This window comes from Cinclus cinclus, chromosome 4 (genome assembly GCF_963662255.1).
Source record: "Cinclus cinclus chromosome 4, bCinCin1.1, whole genome shotgun sequence".
NCBI lineage: Eukaryota > Metazoa > Chordata > Aves > Passeriformes > Cinclidae > Cinclus > Cinclus cinclus.
Genome location: NC_085049.1, coordinates 38,598,798 through 38,622,016, shown reverse-complemented (window position 1 = coordinate 38,622,016; position 23,219 = coordinate 38,598,798). Strand labels below are relative to the sequence as shown.

Sequence of the window (23,219 nt, the reverse complement as noted above, 5' to 3'; positions counted from 1 at the left end):
GGGAATGTTATTAATAAAAGACAGGAACAATTGATACAAAGCTTTTACACAAGCGACTATGCAATCTTAATCTTAAGTAGCTGCTGTTTCATTCAACAGAACTATAACAGGGAGTAAGAGGCCACTGTTGTGAGGCAAGACTGAGAGTTACTGAAAATTCCTGGGCTTCCATCAAACTAAAAATAAAGTGAAGTTATTTTTAATCAGAAATATAAACCAAGGGAGCAAAAGGTACAGTCTACTTTGGGATATGTTTTAATATTTTCTAGACAATGCCTCAATTCTTATTTTCCTCTTTCTATATATTTAACTTTAATTCAAGCTCTTCCCTAGTCTTGCACTATAGAACCTTGATTAACCTGTAAGCAATAACCACAGTAAACAGGCAGCTATAAATATATGACTCATTTCTGACATTATACTCTGTTCTGGCTCTTGAAGTATATGGTATTTCCTATGCCTTCATGGAATTATGACTTTTCTGTAATTATAGAGTGCTTTCTGTGATTACTCTAATGTTCTCTTGTTGCAATTTTAATATATAGAACTAAATTGCTCTAAAGTGCTGTAAGAGTCTGAAAAATTAAAATAATATTTTTGTTTTTCAAAAATGGGATTAGAAACATAATAAACTCGAAGTTTGTTAGGGTACAGGATTTACTGATATTTTAGCATAAATACAACACTTCATTTTAATTCAGTATGTGCTGTGAATTTCTTAATAACAGTACACAAACAACCTAAAACTGTGGGAGAACAGAGCAGTCCAGAGTCAAGAACGCAGCTGACAGTCACAGCAACAACTCATCTACCCAGTGCTGGCACTGCCAAGGGCTGCTGACTCACTTGCCCAGACTGTGAGTGTTCAGAAGAATTACTCATGGTGGTTCTGAGTTGGGAGCCAACCCAACACTGTTTCCCTCACTAATTGTAGCTAATATATTGTTTTGTGTTCAGGTACTTATTTCTTGTTTGTTCCTCCTGAAAAACATGTAATTTTTATGTAGAGAAGTAAAATATTCTGGGCCCATGTTTTATTTTAGATTCAAATAAGTTATGGTTTAATATGTGCAAAGCCCCATTTCACAAGGAAGAAGACAAAAATGGAATAAATATCAAGTATTTTCTATGTCACCCAATATCAAGTGGACAGTCTAGAATCAGGGGTGCTTCAAATTCAGCCTTGCTAAACACACATACATCTGTTCAGGAGGATTTAATCCAGAACATATAAAAGACCATTCAACACAGATTAACGGAAAGACCATCTTAAACACCAAACAAACAAAACTTATCCTACCCCTTTGAATTTATTGGTACATTCAGTAAGTTATTAAATACGATGTGGATTTGTTAGGGGCTTAATTGTTGTTATGTATTATGCAGCACATGATATTGAATAGTCCTAGTGATAATGAACATAATTGAACTACTAGGTAAATTGGAGGGAAAATATAAAAAAATCAACACAGTATAGAAGTAGGTTTTAAAATCTGCACCAGTGTGAAAGCACTCTTTTACTGTAAGTGTTTATATTTTCTTTGAGCCATATGTTACAAAAGTATTGAAACATTAAATATTTTAAAGGACCACACTGTGCAGTCCCTTTGTAAAGTATGTATTATCACCAGCACTAATTGATACCGTTATTAGAAATTGAAAAAGGAGCAAAAGATTAAGTAGCCATGGAGGTGAAGTTAGTTAACTAAATGCTACTGTGAAACAAGGAGTATCAGTGGGGACCAGTGTAACTCACCACCATAAATATCAGTGTCACTCAAATTAGCAGCTATAGTGTCATTCAATGAATCCACTGAAATAAACAGAATATCATGAAGAAAGCATACAAGAGGGATAAATAAAAATTCTGGGAATCAAAAGGTGATGACATGGCCACGGTGAGTTAATCAAGTGATCGATTAATTTGTTTCAATAGTTACAATAATCATAATAACTTAATATTCTTGCTTTGGGAAAACATCTGAAAACTGATTTTTACACTATTTTTTCTATGTATCAAGTCTTAAAAAACATTTTCTTCAAAACACAAAGCCTTTTAAAGGGAAAAATGATAGCTTTTAGAATCAATTATATATCAAGAAAACTGGAGATTACATTCCAAGTTTATACAGTAACGTAACTTCTTATCCAAAATTAAAATGACAAAATTTGCTAGCATAACACTACTTAACTTTAGCATGTAACTTGAGAACTCCAGATAAATACTGTGTAAGTATGTCATTTAGTGATGCAATACCTACTTGAAAAGACTTTTACAGATATGGGTTGTTTCTGCTGTATAGTTTGTGTATGATTAAATCTTGCATAGCAGATATAGTCTTCCCGGGTGTCTTCTGGTTGTACATTAGAAAAATAAAGATCTCCATTTAGACCTTGGGAAACTCTCTCGCTTTGAGGCAGCCTTTGGAAAGCTAAGGGAAAACAAGAACACATTTATGTCCGGTATAATTGACACACTCTATTATTATGATCTGCAGACTCCACATTCATTCAATTACACTTGTGGCTCGGTAAATGCATTTCTACGCTTCCTGATGAAATCCTACGTCTACCCATTCTTCCCCAGTGGGTTAATCTACAACTTAAATTAAGATCTCCAGTTGCTTTTGGCTTCGTGCTTTTGGGCTGTATGCTTGTTTCCTCTATTCTACACAAATAGCAATTCACTGAATTTTAACTTAGAGGGGAAACTTCACGTGGTTTTGGTAATCAATGATCTTCTATGTAGAAAAACTGCAAAAAGTCAACTGCATAACAAACAAGCTCACCATTATCCATCCAAAATATGATAGGTGGTGGTAAGCCAACAGGAGGTCTGCAGTGCAGTACTAGTGAATCACCTTCACGAACATGATTTGGTTCTAGTTTTTCTTTCGTCCACAAAGGCGATCCTATAAAAAATAATTTTGACACACACACAAAGTATGGATTGGCAAAAACTCAAAAAAATAAAGGGAAAATGCACAAAGTATTCCAGAGAAATGGAAGAACTACATCCATCAGAATGTTAAGTTCTTTCATGTTTGCTGAAGTTTTTATTTTGTTGGGTTTTTTTATGTTTTCTTAGAAGAAAAGTACATCAATGATTTATTAAAAGTTCATCCAAAAAAGTTGATTAAAAATTGATCCCAATTATTTTGTCTTCTCACTGAAGGTTTTATAACAGTGTCTTGCAAAAATTTAAGTATACTGAATAAAAAAAAGGTGACGTGCTAAAATAGGAAAAGGGGTAGACATTCCTGAAGCAGAATTATACACACACACTCTTTAATTAAGATGTGAGAACAGCACATTTTAAGCTGAGAAGCTTGAAAACTAAACTGAGATAAAGCTCATACAAAGCTATAGAAACAATTTACCATCAATCAAAAAATTTTAGCTTCTTTTTAGTTAAAATCTGTTATGTTTGAAAGCTATTACAAAAACTATGGAATACAGATTTCACAAACAGAATAAAAATCGTCATCAATTATGCCATCAATGTCAACAAACTATCCTTAGAGCCTTGAGGATTTAAATATTTTATACTAGGAGTAGTGTCATACATACAACTCAGTTTTAAACATTACACATTTATCCAGATGCATTAAGAAAAAAGCTTGGTTATTAAATTTTTGTAAAAAGAGTATTTGCAAGAACAAATACTACAGTATTATACCTGAATACTAGAAAATAGGCAATAACTTCTAGCATGGGCATGTGGATGACTGTATTTTTAAGACAGGAAAACAAAAAGGTAAATGTTCATAAGCAAATAAGAAAACCAAAGTGTTTCACACTTTATGAACATTAAGAGCTTTACTTACTAGAAGGCCTTATAACGATATTGTTGGAAACAGCTGCTCCTCGTTCATTCCTTGCTGTACACTGGTAAACTCCCTCATACGCTTCTGCCTTTCCACCATTCATAATATTTATGACAAGAGTCCCTGAATTTGGTTTCATTGTTACCTGTGCATCTTTATCTATATCAAAATGAGTTCCATTGCGTGTCCAAGAGAAGCTAAAACAATAAAACCAAAAATAAAAGTTTATTCTTGGCTACTTTTTGTAGACTGTATGAAGCAAAAGAAGAAAAGATTATTAACAAAAATGTATGTTATTTTTTTATGTGCAGATAAGTAAGACACGATCCCAAACTAAATTAACTAATAAAGTAACACAGGACTTTTACTATAAGAAATCTGGCAATATTTTAATATAAAAGGTTTGGCTCAGCTTGTTAACAGGAGCTATTTCACAGTCAATTCTTTTTTTTAAAAGTACATTAAAAATTTCTGAGGTTAATCTACATGGAAAAGAACTGATTTCCTTTCTACTAAAATGGTGCAATAACATCTGCAAGAACTGATATTGCTAAAGCTGCATTAGCATTTCCATTATAAAACCTATTGTTGAAAGGGTTTATAAACCTGTCTTTAAAAACTTGCTCAGGGCTGAAATGTGTCATCTCAGGCCCCAGCAGGAGATCATTTCTTTTAATTGGTTTGGCGATTTTGAAGTTATGCAAGTGAATTGAAGACAGTGGTGAGTTTGATTTTTTTTAACTATTCTAATGCAAATGTAATTCTCTAACTGAAATCATATTGTCTGATAGCCTCTATTTAACCTAGTAAATTTATACTGATGCTACTGATGCTCAAAAAAAAGAGATGGTTTGAAAAGTAGTCATTAAAAATGAAGACTAACAGAACTCATAAAAAATTGTAAAGAATCATAGCCTACAACTTAGACTGCTGTAAACACCACTTTCTTAATTATGCACTGTTTATGGTCAGAAGTATAGTCACAGAGAGCCTAAGACCAAGACCTAAGAAGTGCTGAGCACTCACAGCTTCAAATACTGTGAACAGCAGTTTTTGTACTTGTTATATATCAGTTTCAGAATCTTAAGCACAAGCACTCTTTTGCTGGTTAGAATGCTTCCTAAAGTATAAATGTAAATGGTACTGGAAAAGCTCAAATGCTAACTGACTCAGATTGTGTACTGACCTTCTGCAGCAGCTGGGCAGGACTGGACATGCTATTTGCACCTTGTGTTGGGGGAGAGAAGAACTGGACCTGCAGCAGTGCTGCACCACAATACAATGTTTTTGGGAGGATTACGATGTGAATAACAGTACAACTTTGTGGGTAAAGATTCAGAATATGGGGTTTCTGTTACCAATAATATTAAGGATGAAAGAAAGTGTAAAGTAGATTCAAATGAGAGGTGGAAAATGTGGTAAACACCCCTAAATTTGAGATGCATGACAGAGTCTTTGCTGCTCTAGCTATAGGCAGCAGCACATCCATAAACCTTTATGCCAGGTGCTCTCACCAATAAGAAATTATCACACTGATACCACACAATTCACACTGTGGGCAGAGAAAGTGCACCTTTGACTTCAGAGCTCTGGAGCAGTTCATGTTCCAGTATGCATTTGCAGGTTCTCAAGAGTGATGGACCAACCAGACTAAGTATTGATACAAATTAAATCAATGTCATATCTTCAAACATAAGCAAGACTAATCACAAGCTTATAAAACTCATTAGAAACTTCTTGACTTAAATCCTGTCACTTCCTCTGTAGCACAGGAACAAAGCCAGATCCATGTTTGATGGGGAAGATGAGGATGTACAGCAGTGAGCCCTGGTATATGGGTCAGGTATGTCAGTCTCACAGACAGCATTCTTTTTCTTTCTGGTAATTCCAACCACAAGTATTCAAGACAAACATCTGCAGAAGCAATACAGTTGTCCTGAAGTGGACTATAATCATCCAATCGTCAAGGTAAACACCCAGACTCCTAAAAGTGGCATTGGGCCAGAGAAATTAAAATGCTGGCAAACAAAGCAGCTCTGTGGCTTAATGGAATACTAGAAAAGGTTAGAGTACCCCACATAATCTCCATCTTCTCCATTCTGCTGCCCAGCATGATAATGACCATGATTCCAAGGCAATCACCATGAGTAATGCAGAAAAAACACTGGTTATTCAGAAGAAATACATCTAACAAGCTCTATCTGTGTCTGAATGAGCAGTTTTAGACAGACCTTGCTAGTGAGGTGTACCAGAGCACTTCTAGAGCAGAGAGATGCACATTTCTATGTTCACAGTCTCTGTAGTCAGCAGCAGCTATTAACAATGCCAGAAGGTATCATGGCTACTGACGTTTCCAGTGGAGGCACTCAGTACCTTGAAATTAGCAGTTTTCAAATATTTCAAGATGCTGAAAGAAGATCTTAAAATGGGTGATGATCAGGAATCTGATCAATTTTTACCAAAACTGAAGGCTGTTAAATATACAAGGCTGCTGATCAATAAAACTGCTACAGACTATGTAACTTCTGACAAATTGCATTTCAAGATCAGCCTCATAAAATGGAAGTATTTACAAAACTTTACATTTGAATGTATCGGTGTTAGTCTGACTATATTCAATGTCCATTCTTCTTAAACTCTATGCCTAAACCTGGCACATCATCCAGTTCACAGTACAGCATGCCCCTTAGTGTGTCCCGTGGACATTTGCCTATCTGCTCTGGTAGTAACCAAGTATTATTTTATTGTTAGAGTTTTGAGAAGAAAAAATTGCTACAGTTGCTTGATGACTCTAGGAACATTTAAATGTCAAGTGTGATAAGAGTCAAAACTGTGCCACTATCCAGTAGGTGTGTAATTTACAGAGGTACAGATGTGTGCATGTTTCTGCATGCACATTCACACACATAATCTTCATCTTAATAGTTTACAAAAATTAAAGTATGCTCTCCTAGTTCTTTCATGCTCTTACGTCCATAAAAGCAAAATAAAAAAGCTACTAACCTAGGAGGTGGCTTTCCTTTGGCTTCACACTGTATTACAATATTCTCTCGAGGGTCAACAATGTAATCTTTTGGAGATTGCTGAGTTATCGTAGGAGGTTGTGACACTTCATTATGGAATATAACAAAGAGAGATGATTTCAACAATATTTTCAAAGTATCAACAAGACACTTTTGTAAGCAGAGAAAGAAGAATTGCAGTTAGCAACTGAATGACTGACAGAAGAGTGGGATTTAAGTATCATTTGTATCAAGAGGCTGAAGGTCCCTACCCTTGTAAATCAGCGTAGTTATACTAACTTCCAGCTGAGCTACCCTGATTTACAGAAGATTAAGATCTTGGCCAAAAAGTTTAATGGAAATATAATTTCTATACCTCAGATTTCAACAGATTTTCACAAAACCAAAGGACACTCAAATGCAAAATCCACCAAATATGAAATGAAGAGTTGCAAACATAAACCTCTACAAAATATTTTTTTACCACACAGAAGGAGAAAATATACATTGCTTTGTGCTTAAAATATTTTATGTATTTTCAAATTCTCTGTGGGTGAAAATTTTCCACACATTTCTTATGCTTAACATATTGCATTAATCTATAAAGCATGCTTTAAGAACTACTTGTCAGGAGTTAAAAGTGTGTTAAAAATGACAAAAAATAGTATCTAGTTTCCAAATAAAGAAAACGTAGGAAAAGTAGAGCACTTATTCCCCTTAAAAAATCCTTTAAAAATACACTCAGTCTTGTGAACTGTCCTAGGAGAAGCAATCATTTAACATCTGTGATTCGTCCAGTAAAACAAGTAGCAAAGAACAAAATTGATTCACCCAACAAAGTAGTTGGTGTCTACCTATTGTAAGTAATCTATAACCTTTGACCATTATCTATGCCCATTTTTGCATTAAAAAATACTGTTTGTGATATTAAGCTAGTGAGAAAGGTGTCTTCCTCAACATTATTCATATGTTTATAGCTCATTGTCACCTGTTAAACAACTTGCCCATGAACATCCCTTTCTAAGTGCTGTAAATCACCTGTCTAGCAATACCCTTTGCTTGTGCTTTGGGGTAATTTCTAGCCACCAGAACAAAATAATTTAATCATTAGCGTTAGCTGTGTTCTCATGCCTCACTCTAGACAGTTAAAATTGTACAACTGGGATTTTTATTTAAGTCTTCCTTAAGCATATAATTATATATTAAGTACTCCTTTGCATAGGCAGAGTTAGCTGTGTGTAAAACCCTACCTGCAAGAAATAACAATGAAAAGAAATCAGATCATGGAATCATAAAAAGACACAGCAGCTAAGCAGAACACAACAGGCCACAGAGAAATGGGTTCTGCTCCTCACTGCACAGGGGAGAATCCTTGAAAGCGGAAGGCAACATTTTTACATTATGCCTTTGTGTGTATTTCTTTAGAAGTACTTGAAGGCAGTGCTTTTCCCTATCAGAGGCATTTCTCAGGGTCAGTACATGTCAGATGCTTACTGGGGAAAAGTAAATACACTCTGAAAAAGAATATGACATAAACACTGCCTAACCTACAGGATATTCCATCTGATGCACATAAAAGCCCTGAAATCTCCACTCCTGTGTTACGGACTGTACTTAAAACTGATGAAATTACCCATAAAACTAAAGCTAAGTTAGAACTAATAAAATATGAGGTCTACTTAAATAGCACTATATCCACTGTAGTTATAAAATATGTCCACATCAGATATGAAAAACAGTACAAAAGTACATACATTCCAATAATTTCTTTTTATCAAACACATTTACTCCTGAAAGTAGTAATAAAACACAGCACATAGTGATAGAGTGAATATTTTAATGTTCAAATAGCACACCATCAAAAATCACACAATTAATTTATTCAGAATATCAGAGTGTTGTTTTATGTACAGCAGTATTTTCTGAACACTGCATGCACAAAACATCTAGATACAGCAAACCAAATTATCAACAAAATGTCAGAATTACACATTTTTGGACTGCAAATTAAATCTGCAACACAATCAGTATTAATTTTCAGCAACACACAGCCTATTTTTAGTGAAGAGTAACTTACATTCTTCTAGAAGTTTTGCTTTTATTCCCACATCAGAATCAGCAGTTGAATGGACAAATGGAGATTAAAGAGAAACATTTGTTAGTGAAGAGAAAACTAGCAATTTTGAGAGGGAAGATAAGTATCTCTGACAAGTACATTGGTCACCATTAAAAAGAAAATATTTAAAACATTCAGCACTGCAACCCATGCAGCAATGCCTAAAATTCCAGCCACAATTTCCACTGTGTCAGATATTACTACATTTATCTTAAAGCTCTAGGTATGAGGAACTTTCCTGAAGTGTTGACTTTTTAACAGTAACCAGGCTATGTGATTTTGGCCTTGCAAGGACATAAAACACTAATACTGAGGAGACAGCAGCAAATCAGAATTAATGGAGTGCACTACCCTCATGCTGCAGTCAAAATCAATCCACCCATATAATCACATGGAAGAACAAAGAGAATGCTTCAGGCTAAAATTACTCTTGTAAAGACAAAAGCACCCAATTCTACTCAACAGACTTGAAACCCTTTTTGTTTTAAAAAATAACTTAAAAAAAATCACCATAGCTGTCTGATCTTTATTGCTTACTTCCAATGCTTTGCATAAAAATGTTTTTTTATCAATAGGTCAAATGTCCTGGAGTCCCCTACATTTTCAGTCATTCCTTGCCTGCTTTGAGGAGACAATGACTAGGAACTAATGAACTTGCTATGAATAGGAATTTCTAACCTGGATGAAACCTAAATATTCAACTAATCGAGTATGTTCTCATCACTAGGTCTCTATGGTTGATATTCAGTGAAGAATCACAAAAACATCTAAGTCCTTCCCTTGTGGTGCTCTCCCAGAGCCCATTCTCATCATTATATATGAAAGCAATACCACCACTCTAGATGCAATTTCTGACTAAAAGTCCAAGTATGTGACTTTATCAGACCTCACAAAGTTGTTAAGTGTGAACTAGAAAGAAATTAAATTCTTAGTACAGAATTAAAATGATACATCCAAAAGGGATATTAATTTTTGTCTATTGATGTATTTCTGGCAAATTTAACCCAAAATCTTGCTCTTAAGATAATGATATTAGAGAGGTGCAGAATTTTTATTAGTTGTTGAACTACAAGATAGGTTTAAAACACTATTTATAGCCTGCAAAGATGTTTAAAGAGAAAAATTAAGTTTTGAAAGTAACACATTCATTTATTCATCAAACTTTCAAAGCTTTCTTTAACCCACAGCTTATTGCTCTTAAAGGCATTTACAACAAGTTGGATGCGATTCAGATATATTGATTTTGTTACAGAAATACAGGTCATTGGTTTGATAGGCTTGTAAAATGCATGGGGAAAAAAGCCACCAAAGTACTTGCAATGTATGTCAATGCTTATTAAAGAAAAACATGCATTTATGGAAGGCAGGAAGGCATCAAAACCACAGGGGTAAAGAAAATCATGCAGTTTAGAATCACAGGCAAATTTACTGATGTATTAATCCATCAATTAAAGACCAGCCCTAATGTTCTCTTCCCTGGTAATTAGTTTAACAAATGAATAGTCATGAAGAGGTGCAACATGGTTCACTGAATTCTGAAAATGTGAATGAAATGAAAATGTTTATCTTCGAAAGAAAACAGCAAGCTGAAACATGAGTAATTTAATAAAATTAGCTATTGAGAATATAAAATGCAGCAGCTACCATTGCTTCCTTTTCAGCATGGGGAACCTTTCAGAAGGGGAACCTTCAAGGTTCCCCACTAACAGTCTTATACAAGACAAGAACTTCAGATCTTGGGATTTACCCTCCTTTAGACATTTCCTCGTCTGCTAATGCTGGAACTCCCCACTCAGCACATTTTTAACATGTTTTTAAGTAAAAGTTCTTAACTGTTTTAAGGTACTACTTAAGAAATCTAAGACCCTTACTTACCCTTTTGCATCAAAAAATAGGATGCTTTGAGTATCTGAATTTTAGGTATTTGAATTTTTTAATCAGCTCCTGGGGACCTCTTATCTGAAGGTAAGGATGATTGTTTATAGCAACTAGGAATTGTCCTGGGATTTTTAGAAAATTATCAATATTATCTTCATTTCAAAAGTAATTAGCCTTTAGCAGGGTTTTTCTGCACTTCTTCATTTTGATCAAACAAAGGCACACTGAAGTGTAAGTAAGATTCTGTGAGAATCCTTTGTTAAACCTCCTCAACTGAACAATGTAACTCATTTTATATGTACAGGTTTTGAAAATCTTCAGTAAGTAAGTGTAAATATTCATAATTATAATGTCTTGACTGAAGTGACCAAACACACTCTATTTTTAGCGCCATGTTGGAGTCATCTTCAGCTTCTTACAGAAATTATTTAATTAATCTTCCATTATTCTGCACTTATTTATTAGTTTAATACTTACAGTCAAGAGGTACATCCAGTGCAGAAATAATTTGGCACAGAAAGAGGACCAAGGAAGTTTTGCTTGTAGGTAGGTTCATCTTTTTCATCATGATTTTATCCTGTACTAAGTAAATCACACTTGAAGAATGAAGTTCAACTTCATAAGACCAGATAGCTTGCAGTAGTTACATAAGTGTAGACAGGAAACCTGGTAAATAAAAAACAAAAGAACGATATGCACATACAATGGAGAGTTAAATGATCACATGCATCTTAATAATATTACAAAATACAAGCAGTCTAAATAATATATCTAAGGATAAGAGTTACACTACGTGTTCTACTGAAATCCAAGAAATTCACAAGTTCTTTGGTCACCTAGATCACAACACTTTCCTAAAGAAGCAGGTGAAGAACTCCTGTAATCTTATTGAATGGAAATACAAATGCCTCTCCTAAGAAGGATAAAGCATCAGTCAGTCTATCTAGTTAAAAACGAGTATATACTAAAGATAGTAGTCCTTTGAAGTAGATTTAGTGGATTAAAGCTCTAAATGCCCACCTAGTCTCTCCTTCCAGCACCATTCTTGGAAAGACGCACTTTAGGCATATACTCCAATGAAAACATGTCAAGCCATGAATTTGCTAAGTAAACCGTGGAATCTTTCTGCAGCTTTGACTTAGGCATCCCAGCTTCTCCCCACTTTGGAACTCTTTCTAATAAGACAGCTGTAGACTGAATACCCAAGTCTTCATGAACGTGCTGTGGTGCTATTGTGTGTACTGTACCCAGGCTCCTATTTCTGGATATCTGATTCCTCCTTTCTAGCCTGAAACCAAAATTTAATTAATTGTCAGCGTATTCTCAAATATTCCTCTCCTCCTTTCATATGTGACGAACTGTCGGAAATGAAACTTAAGGGAAATCTGTTCCTTGAAATGTGCTAGATTTCCTCCCTCAGCCAAGCATGAGAGATCACATTAGCCATGCAGAATGATTCTGGCTCCCTCCTTATTTTCTGCATTCAGGACTGAGCTCCAGCTGAGAAGAACATTGGAGGAGTGAAAACTAGTGAAGCTGCCTGCAAGCCCCATCAGCATGTCCAGTGACCTACAAAGAGCTATGCAGCCCTAGAAATCCAAACGGTGCTTACACAATGCATTCCCAGTAAATGGACATCCACTGAGAAAGTACTTCCCAGATGCCAGATGGATCTGAAAGTTCACAGTGATCAGCATTAATTCACCTTGAAGAGAACACTTGCTCAGCTCTGGCTACAGATATGAAACACAATGCTATCTAGTTCACAAAGAGTTAAAGTTGCAAAGAAGCAGCCGCTTTATGAATGTTAAATTAAAAGTTGTTTGTGCTTCCTGAAGTTACTTAAACCAATCTGTGGTAAGAATTTCCCTCAATTTTCACATTACAGAAGAAATTATGCCTCTTAATTGCTGCTGTAAATTATCTTTCTTGTTGTAGTCTTCTGAGCAGAGACTGGAACTAGAAAGCAAAGCTGAGGTGTGGAGCTCTACTTCTCATCCTAACCTAGGACAACAAACTCCCTGATTCTTACTGTCACAATCTGTAAAACGAATTTTTCTTTCAAAATAAGAATATTCCAGTAGGTTAAAGTTCCAGACATGTACTACTTGGAGTTAGGAACTGCTGACTGGGGTATATGGGAGAGGGCAAGATGCTTATTGATTTTCCAAACCATCTCTAGGACTGCATGCCGTAATGTAACGACTAATTATTAGTCATGGCAGATTAGAAAAATTACAAAACACAGAAGAGAGGACACCATAGTTCCGGCCTTTGCATAATTATTTATACAAACTGTAACTGCACAGTCAAGGTGGCATGCCTACTTTACAAAATACTCAGAAAGGGGTTCAGACATATAACAGGAATGCATGAAAAATTTTCCTAGAAAAATAAACTGAACTTTCTTACATTTTAAATGAGCACCCCAAATGCTGGGGGTTGAGCTGAGAAAGACGAGAAGTATTTTCTCCATCCCATTTTGGCACATACAATTTACTACACTCCTCCTGCAGTGAGCACAGGGAAGGAGCAGAGCTGCTGTCGAGAGTGCTTGAGAACACTCCAGCATGCTTCCTGCGATGAAGTGCTCTCCAGAAAAGTTTATTTTATTCCATCAACTACAGCTGTCTGCTCCAGTGAAACAAGGTTCTCACCTACTGTTCTCCTGACCTTTGTGTCATCTCCTCATTACAGTATCACTGCAATTATCAAGGTGCCCTTGCTGTGCAGTGTCCTGGGATTTAGAGTATACTCTTTAAAGTATTGCACAAGGGAACCTCGACTTCTACTGTTTCTTCCCCATGCAACATTTCAGTTCTCCTTACGAAACTCTGAAAACCTGATTATCCACTTTATTGTCTTGTTCTTTCAAAATGTAAAATGAGTACTGCAGTGATTTGAGAGTATTGTAAAATTAAATTGTATTTGCTTTGAACAAGTACAAATGAATACACAAGTGTTGATGAATAAGGCAGGGGCAATTAAAGTGACTGGGAAAGTAATACTCTTGAGAAATTGCCTCATATTGTCTACCTCTGCTACTGCAAAGTTCCAGTAGGAATCTACTGCTGGGATGTTTGGATATAGTATGGGAATTCAGCCTCAGAGAGACAATGTGCCCAAAAGGTTTGTGATAAAACATTATTTGAATAACATGAAAATGATTTTAGGTTTGTCAGCACAACTGGGTGCCCTTGCTGAATATATTCAAGATTAAATCTGGCATAATTTAGAATGAATACAACAGCTGCTATGTAGAACTAAACATTGCTTTGACATAACATTATCTGCTACAAAGTAAGGACAGGCCTGTAAGCGCAAATCAATGTAAAGGCTTCAATTACAAAACTTGAAATATTTAGACAGCAGATTGCCTATTCCTCTAGATAATTTATATACAATGTCTTGTAACTCAGATATTTTTTTCCTACCCTATTCATAGGAAAACACATATTTTGAAACAGTTCTTTCAGGAGTTTGCTCACTAATATGAATAAAATAAGATTTTCTATACTTCCATACTTCCTATGTATCTAACAAAATGTCACTTGTTACGTATTCTGTGCTTCTTGATGAGATGCTGATTGTTACTAACAACATGGACTAAAGGTTGAAGCTATGGGGTAGCAGACAGGAATTGAGGTAAATAAAAATGCATAAGTGCAATAGTATTTAATCACAAAGTACAATTTGAAAAGACAAGGGTTTTATGTATGTATTACAAAAGAATCAGGATTAAGTGAGAGACATGGACCTTTTTTCACTAGAAAAAAAACCCAAAAAAACAAGTACTTTTTAAAAATGACCCACAGAAATCCAAAATTAGACGAATGAAAGCACCTGATGTGAGGCTGAGGTAGACTGTATAGTAGAAGATGAAAACACAGTTTGTTCCCAGTGGTCTTTTCACTGGGACCATTTGGCTATGAAGAGCAGAACTTCACAAACACTGAAGCAGCTATTAAAAACAGCATGTATATGGAAGTGATAATTTGGAAGGCAGAATTGAAGATTCCTTTTGTAAATCAAAAGGGACAGGGATCTCCTCAATTTTAAGAGCTCAAGAGCAAATGAATCACAGAATTGTTAAGGTTGGAAAAGACCTTTAAGATCATCAAGGCTAACTATCAGCATGGCCAAGTCCCACAGCTACCTATGTTTAAAATACCTCCAGGGATGAGGACTCAACCACTTCCCTGAGAAGCCTGTTCCAGTGCTTGATAATTGTTTCAGTGAAGAATTTTTTTCCTAATATTTAATCTAAACCTTCCCTGGAGCAATTTGAGACTGTTCCCTCTTGTCCTTTGCTTGCTACTTGGGAGAAGACACTGGTACATCATGAGTTACATCCTTCCCCTCTGAAGGAGTACCCATCCTACCTACTCGCTCTGATACTCCCTGAATTGTGTCCAGACACCGTAGGAGAATTATGACTGGGACAAGTCAGTATCTGCCAAAGAGAGTGTTAGTAACTGAACAGTATCCACGATTGAGGACCAAACACCCACACACGCACACACAGAGGATATTTTAATATACTATACAAATACTGAATAATACTGGTTTCTGATTGGAAATTAATACAGACAGACACTCTATCAATTGACACCTTAAAGCTGAGTCAATTGAGGCTCCAAACGACAGAGAGGACACATTTTTCCTCTAGCTATCTTCAGCAGAAGAGCATACAGCATATTTAATTTCCTTGTAAATGCTGCTGCAATATTTCTTTTTTAACATGTAAGAGTGCAAGGAAGTGTGTTTACTGAAATTCAACCTAGTGCGAATTTAAGCCAGTATTTTCTAAATGTAATATTGTTTCACAGAGATTTGATGCATCACTGATTATGCATTTCTACTCAATTACATTATTTTTATAACAAAAAGATCTTTAGAAATGTGAATGGAAACCAAGGTCAGTGTAAGAAATATGAAAGGGTTATTAAATTGCAAGACAGAACAACTGGAATATTTCATACACATTAGGGAAAAAAAAGCGTTCTCTTCCATATAGACATGAATGCAGGACAAGTCAGACACTGGAGATTAGAGAAAATTATTACTTAGCAAAAAACTTTCTCTACTTCATCTGTCAAATGCCTGTATTTTTTCTCACAGTGAAAGACAGATATAATAAGAATATAGGAAAAATTAACAGTTTTCAAGGAAATTTGTTTCATAGCAGTCTTCTATCCACAGAAACATGAAAAGCAATTTCAAATGGCATAAATGTATTTAATGATTTGTACATGAAAAAAAGGATTGAAGATCATAATCAAAAAGCACCAAATGCTTGCTTTTGAGGACAACTGCAATACCCTTATCACTTAATGAAAAGTCTTTACAGGACTTATGTGTTTTACACAACTATGCTAACGACACGAGTTTTGATAAGATGATTTGAAATATTTTTGAACAAATAGTTTCAAATTTCATACTTCTTTTTTAGGTTATCTACTACTTGCAATAACAGGTCACATAAAAAATGCTAATTGGAAACAATTATTTAATTTAAATCTTTCAAATAGACACAGGTAACAATGCACTTAGTGTTACACTACCTAAGTGGTATGGACACAGGGCTTCTAGAAACAATAATGCTACATAACAAGAATAATTCTAACTGTTTTTATGGAGATAGCATGACATAACAGTCTAAACACCCATGTATGTGTTGACAGACCCAAGTAGTATTCAAAATTCTGCTCTTGAATAATCTTGTTGTCAATTCAGTCCCCATGGGTTTGCTTTCCCCATCCATCTATTACCTTTTAGAAGTAAATTATCCATGTTATGGTCTATTTCCAGGTAGCTGGTTTTAATCTACTTACCATAGGTCACATAGCTTTAGAGTCTCTGAAAAGAGGTTTCAATAAAAAGAAATAATTTTTTAAAATTTCTAAAAGCATACCAAATAAGGACTATCTTCTAGAACCCTGCAAAACACAACACTGTGTTCCTTTAAGTTTTCAATTTGTCACAGTCTACTATAATCTATCCTTTAAAGTCATCAGGGAATACTAATCATCTTCTGTGATCTCCTGTTTATGAAGCTTAAGCATGTTGCTTTGGATTTGGCTATACTGTGCGTGTTATCACATCCATTTAAAGACAACGGGATGAAAATTAAACTACACAGACAAAACTCCTGAATTCACACAAGATCTCCTCAGGACTAATTCAGATGCTTCAGGTACTTATTAGAGTTAGATATTTATATGCACTTGGCTGTTTTCAAGCTATTTTGACAAAGGCAGATGGCCTTGTGTGCCACACTCTAAATGTTCTCAGCAGTTCTATATACAGCAAAAAATCATCAGCCTGGTTGGTTGCACTCCTGAACGGCCACTACACTCAGCATTACTGTTTTGGATCTGAGAATATTCTTAAGCATTCTTAGTGGCCTCCTTCCTTTCCACAACTGAGACATAATTTAAGTCTTTGTACTCTCACTCTCTGTTTTCCACTATGGGAAAGCCACTCAGTCCTTGAAACTTCTTAATTGACAATCCTATATTAAGGCCTGCCAACTGGTTTGTTATTCATCAAAGTCTGGTCTGTTTTGTTACATAGTTCAATTCTTGTTTTTATTAATTGGTTTCACATAGGAATAAGTCTAATGATTTTGAAAGGCTTTTACTCTGACACCATCATCTTACTATACTTGGAATTTTACCAGATATTAAAAGACTAAAGTAAAGTTTTTGTCAGTAATTTGTTTTACAAGCCCTACTTTCCATAAAACTCTGAGCAGAGTCAATTTTACTCAAGGCCTTTAATTCCCTGTCAGCTGAGTCCCCAATCAGCTTTTTCCATATGTTCACTGTGATTTATATCAGGCTATATTTACCCTGCTCAATCTGCTTGTCTATTCTGAATCTGGGCAGAACACCAGCTTTCTTCCAATCTTAAGGAGCATACTAAAAATTAAAATCTGTGAACCAGATATCTTCCCCACTGGCTCCTCTGGAGCTCACAGGTAGGCCCATCACACATAGACCTGTTGAATGACAAAATTCTGTATCTTCAATACATTATTCAGTACCTGCTAATAGTTACTATGACTAAAGAAGTTTTTCATTCTAATATGATGCATCATAATTTTTGTTCTAATTCATCATGTGACTTGAAATAATATAACAACAACAGGAAACAGTGCTGACCCTGTTTCTGTTTCTAAGACTAGGTCCTATAAAAAAAACCCAAGTATTTGCCTGCTTGTCTCCACCATGGCAATGACCAACACATCTGCCATGAGAACAGAAGCTCTTTCAACACAAGAACCAGGACTGGCTGTATATCTTCATAGCCACAGCACAGTGAGATCCAACTGCTTCCAGCATAACTTCAGTATCAGCTGCTGAAGCAGCAACAGAGAACTGCTTCTGTTATCCACCCATTTTCCATCGCCACTGAACTGCACTTGTACCAGGTCATTGGACACCTGCACAGCTGATGCACCCTTGCACAAGGCTGACTTGTCTGGCCCTGACAGGACTGAGCAGGGTTTCTACTGTTCTTCCCTGAACCCTAAAATTTCATAGCTGCTAACTGGAAGTTTTTGGTAAATCACTAGGATACAGCTAAAAAAAAGCAGAGGAAGGGGTCATTAAAAATTCCACTCTTATTTCAACAGTCTGCTCAAGAAATACAATCTGTGAACACCAAAAAATGTAGGGGGGAAAAAAAAACTTGAACAACTAAGCATGGAAGTCAAATATTTAATTTAGAGCTGCAGGTAAGCCTGTAACACAGACTTGAATCAAAGCAACCACTTAAGAGTTGATTTTTAAAACACTGGAGCAAGTCTAATCTGTCCATTTACAGTTGTCTTACATATTCCCTGAAGGCCTGTATTGGATTTGGCACTTTTGAGGATTTAAACAGAACGCCACTTACTTTTTAGATCCTGCTCATCTTAAATTATAAACTGCTTTGGCTGGGGTGACTATAGACATGGCAAAGCAAAGCTGTGGATAGCCCTCAAATAGGCAAGTAAGCCTAGTAAGCCTGGCAAGTTTAGATGCCTCCAGAGTCAAATCAGCATCTGAACAGCACTTTTGCACTGCAAATTTAAACAGATGTCTCAGTCTTGATCAGGTCCTTTCTGGTGTCCCAAATTCTTGACTGGATTCAGATTCTTTGACCTTTTTAATCCCCTCACATAAGAATGAGAATAAATAAAATGGAATGGAGAATAAAACTGATGGTTTAGTGACACCTATTTCAGTAGTCCTTTAGAGTCATGACAGCCTGAACAAATACACTTAATCTCTTGTGCATGTCTACATACTTTACTGTCTTTCAAAGATGTGGTTGAGATGTTTGAATTGAGTATAACTTTGCAAACCAGCTGAAGACCTTGAGTTTACAAAGGAGTGAGTGAAAACATAACTTGCATCTGCTTAGAAAGAGCTAGTTTGGCTTGAAGCAAATCACTAAATATGGGGATCGAGGAGAGGAAAGAATTCTCATCATCAAAATTCTCAGTAAGTTAGAAAGAATTCAGAGTAAGTGAGAGAAAATAAACTACGAAAACGCATTTTTGCAGCTCATGGATGGTAAAAACAGGTACCTAGATTCATTAGAAGAGTTTTTCACGCTTTGACGCTTCTAGAGCATGCAAATAATCTCACTGCTTGTTAAGCACAAAATATTTAGCACAAACTTCAACAAGACAAACATTTTCAAGTACCTCATCTCTTTCCCTCTGAAAGGTTTTGCTGTAGAAGAAAACAGTGCTTATGAGAAAAATGATCAATGTATTAGCCTGCTTTGACAGCCATACCATAGTGTGCAAACAGAATAAGAAGGAAAACTAAGTGAGCAGAAGGAAAACGCACCTTTACTCTGAGTGAAGACTCCCAGTTCAGTTCCTTGTAAATATGCAAAGAGGATGCTCAGCTTAAATACTCTCTGAAATATTAATTTCTTTACCTGGAAGATGTGATGAAACAGATTTTTATTTTTCTTATTTTTTCTACCCATCAGAATTCAGAGCAGGGGTTTCAGAAGGCTACCTAAGGATAAGGTAATACACTCTGTATTACACTGGTTAATTATCTTCTTTGAAACCTTACAGCTAACCCGCAAAGCACTGACTATCCAGAAATATTCCTGCAATCCTCAAGACACTCTTGAGAAAACTACACTGTGCAAAAGTGCAGAATCTGATTCACAGACAGGGAAACTCCTCCCTTGGGGAAGTAGAGCAGAAACCACTAATATTAGCATGAAATGCTGGAATAGTTATGCTAAAGAGGAGGTCACTCAGAATAGGGACATTGCCAGAAACTGAGGACTAAGGCATCCTGTCAGATATAAAACCCTAACAAGTGCATGAACAAAGCAGGGTAAACAGTGCAGAGGGAACAAACTGTACAAACTCCAGCTAGCTGCCCCAGGTACATTTTTTGGTGATGGGGATTGGGGACTAGCCACCTATGTTCAACACCTATTTAGCAGGTAAAAGTTGGCCTGCTTGCTCATTTAATTTCAAATAATACTGTTAAAGTACTTACAAATTGCATTGGTTATCTCCCCACTATTAAAAACTGAAATTAACAGAGAACTCTGATACAAACACTTCAACACTATAGAAATACTCTTGCCTTTCTCTCTAAAAGCAAGAGTTGATAATCTTCACAATGATCATAGCTGTGCAAATCAAGTCTGTTCCTGCTTTATACAGCACTAATTCATGCTGCCACTGCCCCCAACAGAATTATGCAGGACCTAAGTAAATGAACCCACTTATAATTATATATATATAATATAAAATGAACAACACCAGTGTTGTGGTACATTTTATAACCAGGTCACTATGCTCAGGAATGCTGCTAAGGATCATATGTGCAGGGCTGAATAGTGTCTTAACAATGGTCAGAAAGAACTTGCCTATTTCAAGATTTTCTGAAAACAATTTTTAACATATCTTTATATGAGCATCTCTAATTTCCCCTTCACTCTCACATAATACATAACAACAAAGTTCTAATTAACTTCATCACCTGAAGAAAGTCTGCCTGCTGCAGTTGGACTCCTCAATTCTACAGATAAAATAAAGCAGGAAAAGTTGGCATTCGAGTTTTCTTTTTTCTCCACTGCCTTTTTGTTTCTTTTTTTTTTTTTCCTTGAAACTCTGCTTAGCCCTAGTGAGGCCACATCTGGAGTGCTGTGTCCAGTTCTGGGCTGCTCAGGACAAGAGAAACGTGGGTACTCCTGGAGCAGGTCCCACAGAGGGAGACAAAGATTATTAAGGGGCTGCAACATCTCTTACATGTCAAGGTTGAGGGAACAACTGAGAGGGGATGTCAACAATGTCTGGAACTGGAAGTTCATGGAGCAGATCAACTTGAGTGCCATAATGTGTCACATACAGGACAACCAGGGGTTCAGGACTAGCCAATCTTCCTAAATCCAGGGATTTAGGAAAAGCAAGTCCTGCTTGAGCAACCTGAGCTCCTTGTACGACAAGGTGACCCACTTAGTGGATGAGGGAAAGGCTGTGAATGTTGTCTACTAGATTTCAGTAAAGCCTTTGATACTGTTTCCCACAGCATTATCCTGGTGAAACTGGGTTCCCAGGACTTGGATGGGCATACTCTTTGCTGAGTAAAAGCCTGCCTGGAGGGATGGGCTCAGATAGTGATGGTGAATGGCAGCAAGTTGACAGCCAGTCACCAGTGGAGTTTCCCCAGGACCCAGTATTGGGGCTCATCCTGTTCAGTATCTTTATCAATGATCTGGACAAAGGGATCAAGTGGACCCTCAGTGAGTTTTGCAGGCAACACCAAGTTGGGTGGGAGCACTGATATGCTGGAAGGAAGGAAGGCCCTGCAGAAGGATCTGGACAGGCTGGATTGATGGGTCAAGGACAATTGCATGAGATTTAACAAGGCCAAGTGTGCCAGATCCTCCCCTTGGGTCACAACCCCAGGCAGTGTTTCAGGCTGGGGAAAGGGTAGCTGAAAAATGGTCCAGTGGAAAAGGATCTGGGAATTTTGGCCAGCAGCCATCTGAACATGAGCCATCAGTGTGCCCAGGTGTCCAAGAAGACCAGTGACATCCTGGCCTGTGTCCAAGAAGACCAGTGACATCCTGGCCTGTATCAGCAATAGTGTGGCCAGCAGGACCAGGGCAGTGATTGTCCCCCTGTACTCAGCAGTAGTGAAGCCACACCTTGAATCCTGTGTTCAGTTTGGGGCCCCCACTACAAGCAAGACACTGAGGTGCTGGAGCATATCCAGAGAAGGGCAATAAGGCTGGTGAAGGGTCTCGAGCACAGATCTGATGAGGAACAGCTAAGGAAGCTGGGGCTGTTTAGCCTGGAGAAAAGCAGGCGAAAGAGGGACCTTAAGAATGAAGTCACAACAAGGTAGAAGTTGGCCTTTTCTCCCAAGTAACATGAGGTAGGACAAGAGGAATTTGCCTCAATTTGTGCCAGGGGAGGTTTAGATTGGATATTAGAAAAAAATTTCTTCACTGAAAGGGTGGTTAAGCTCTGGAACAGATTGCCCAGAGAAGTGGCTTAGTCACCATGCCTGGAGGTATTTAAAAGACGTGCACACGTGGCACTTTGGGACATAGTTTAGTGGTGGACTAGACAGTGCTGGGTTAATGGCTGGATGTGATGGTCTTGGAGGTCTTTTCCAACCCAACCCATCCTGTGACACTATTATTCTGTAACAATGAATATTTTCAGTTTAGAGCAGGGTAAGTACCTTGGATCAAAACTTCAGAAGCGTAGATGAAATTTTAGATGAACCAGCATTGTGCCTGTTATTACTTCCCCCTGGAGTCTACTGTTATCTGGAATTCTTTCCATTTATTACTATCTTTTTTTTCTTGTTTAAAACAAATGATGTGATTTTAGCCAGTTTTACTGACACTGACTCTTAAACCACATCTGTCCAAACGGACATACCCATGATGTTATGTCATTTTAGTAGGAAGACTTCAAATAAGAGATATAATTTAATAAAACTCATATTTTTAGGATTTATCCTTCATTTTGCCAGTGTTATTAAATCAAATCTGTGACTGGCTTAACCAGGCTTAGTTAAATCTTAGTTTGATTAAGATGTGTTCTATCTTTACTGCAGCTGATTCTGCTTACTTCCTGTTCTCCACCCATTTTCTTGTATCTTCATTATCAAACACAAAGAAAAGAGAATTAATTAAAAAATATAAATTAATGACTATTTTTATGTATTTCACATTTATGTAAATGTGAACAATTTCTCTGCTATTATGATGTTAAAGGATTAGTATGGCTTTTAAATTAATGCATTTTTTATTTTAATGTATCAAAAATAAAACCTGGCAGTTTAATTCTCACAATAAATCTTACACTTCTAGAAGAGTTTTAAAATGTCACTGAAAAACTGAAAC

General features: G+C 36.5%; 1 protein-coding gene across 33 annotated transcripts in view; it reads right to left on the bottom strand.

The window, feature by feature from the left end:
- Positions 1-11,391, bottom strand: part of NRCAM (neuronal cell adhesion molecule) — a 63,269-nt gene extending 51,878 nt beyond the window's left edge. For 11 of the 33 annotated variants that reach the window (XM_062491108.1, XM_062491119.1, XM_062491109.1 and 8 more), the window contains exons 1-7: positions 11,301-11,346; positions 8,907-8,924; positions 6,831-6,936; positions 3,828-4,024; positions 2,790-2,912; positions 2,262-2,432; positions 1,757-1,813 (exon numbers count right to left, since the gene is read on the bottom strand). In XM_062491108.1, coding sequence (XP_062347092.1) covers positions 1,757-1,813; positions 2,262-2,432; positions 2,790-2,912; positions 3,828-3,966 — 490 coding nt within the window. In that variant the 5' untranslated portion in view covers positions 3,967-4,024; positions 6,831-6,936; positions 8,907-8,924; positions 11,301-11,346. Of the gene's footprint in view, positions 1-1,756; positions 1,814-2,261; positions 2,433-2,789; positions 2,913-3,827; positions 4,025-6,830; positions 6,937-8,906; positions 8,925-11,300 lie in introns of those variants that run through there. The other 22 variants (XM_062491110.1, XM_062491123.1, XM_062491131.1 and 19 more) reach the window with 8 other exon arrangements.
- Between the last annotated feature and the right edge of the window lie 11,828 nt (positions 11,392-23,219).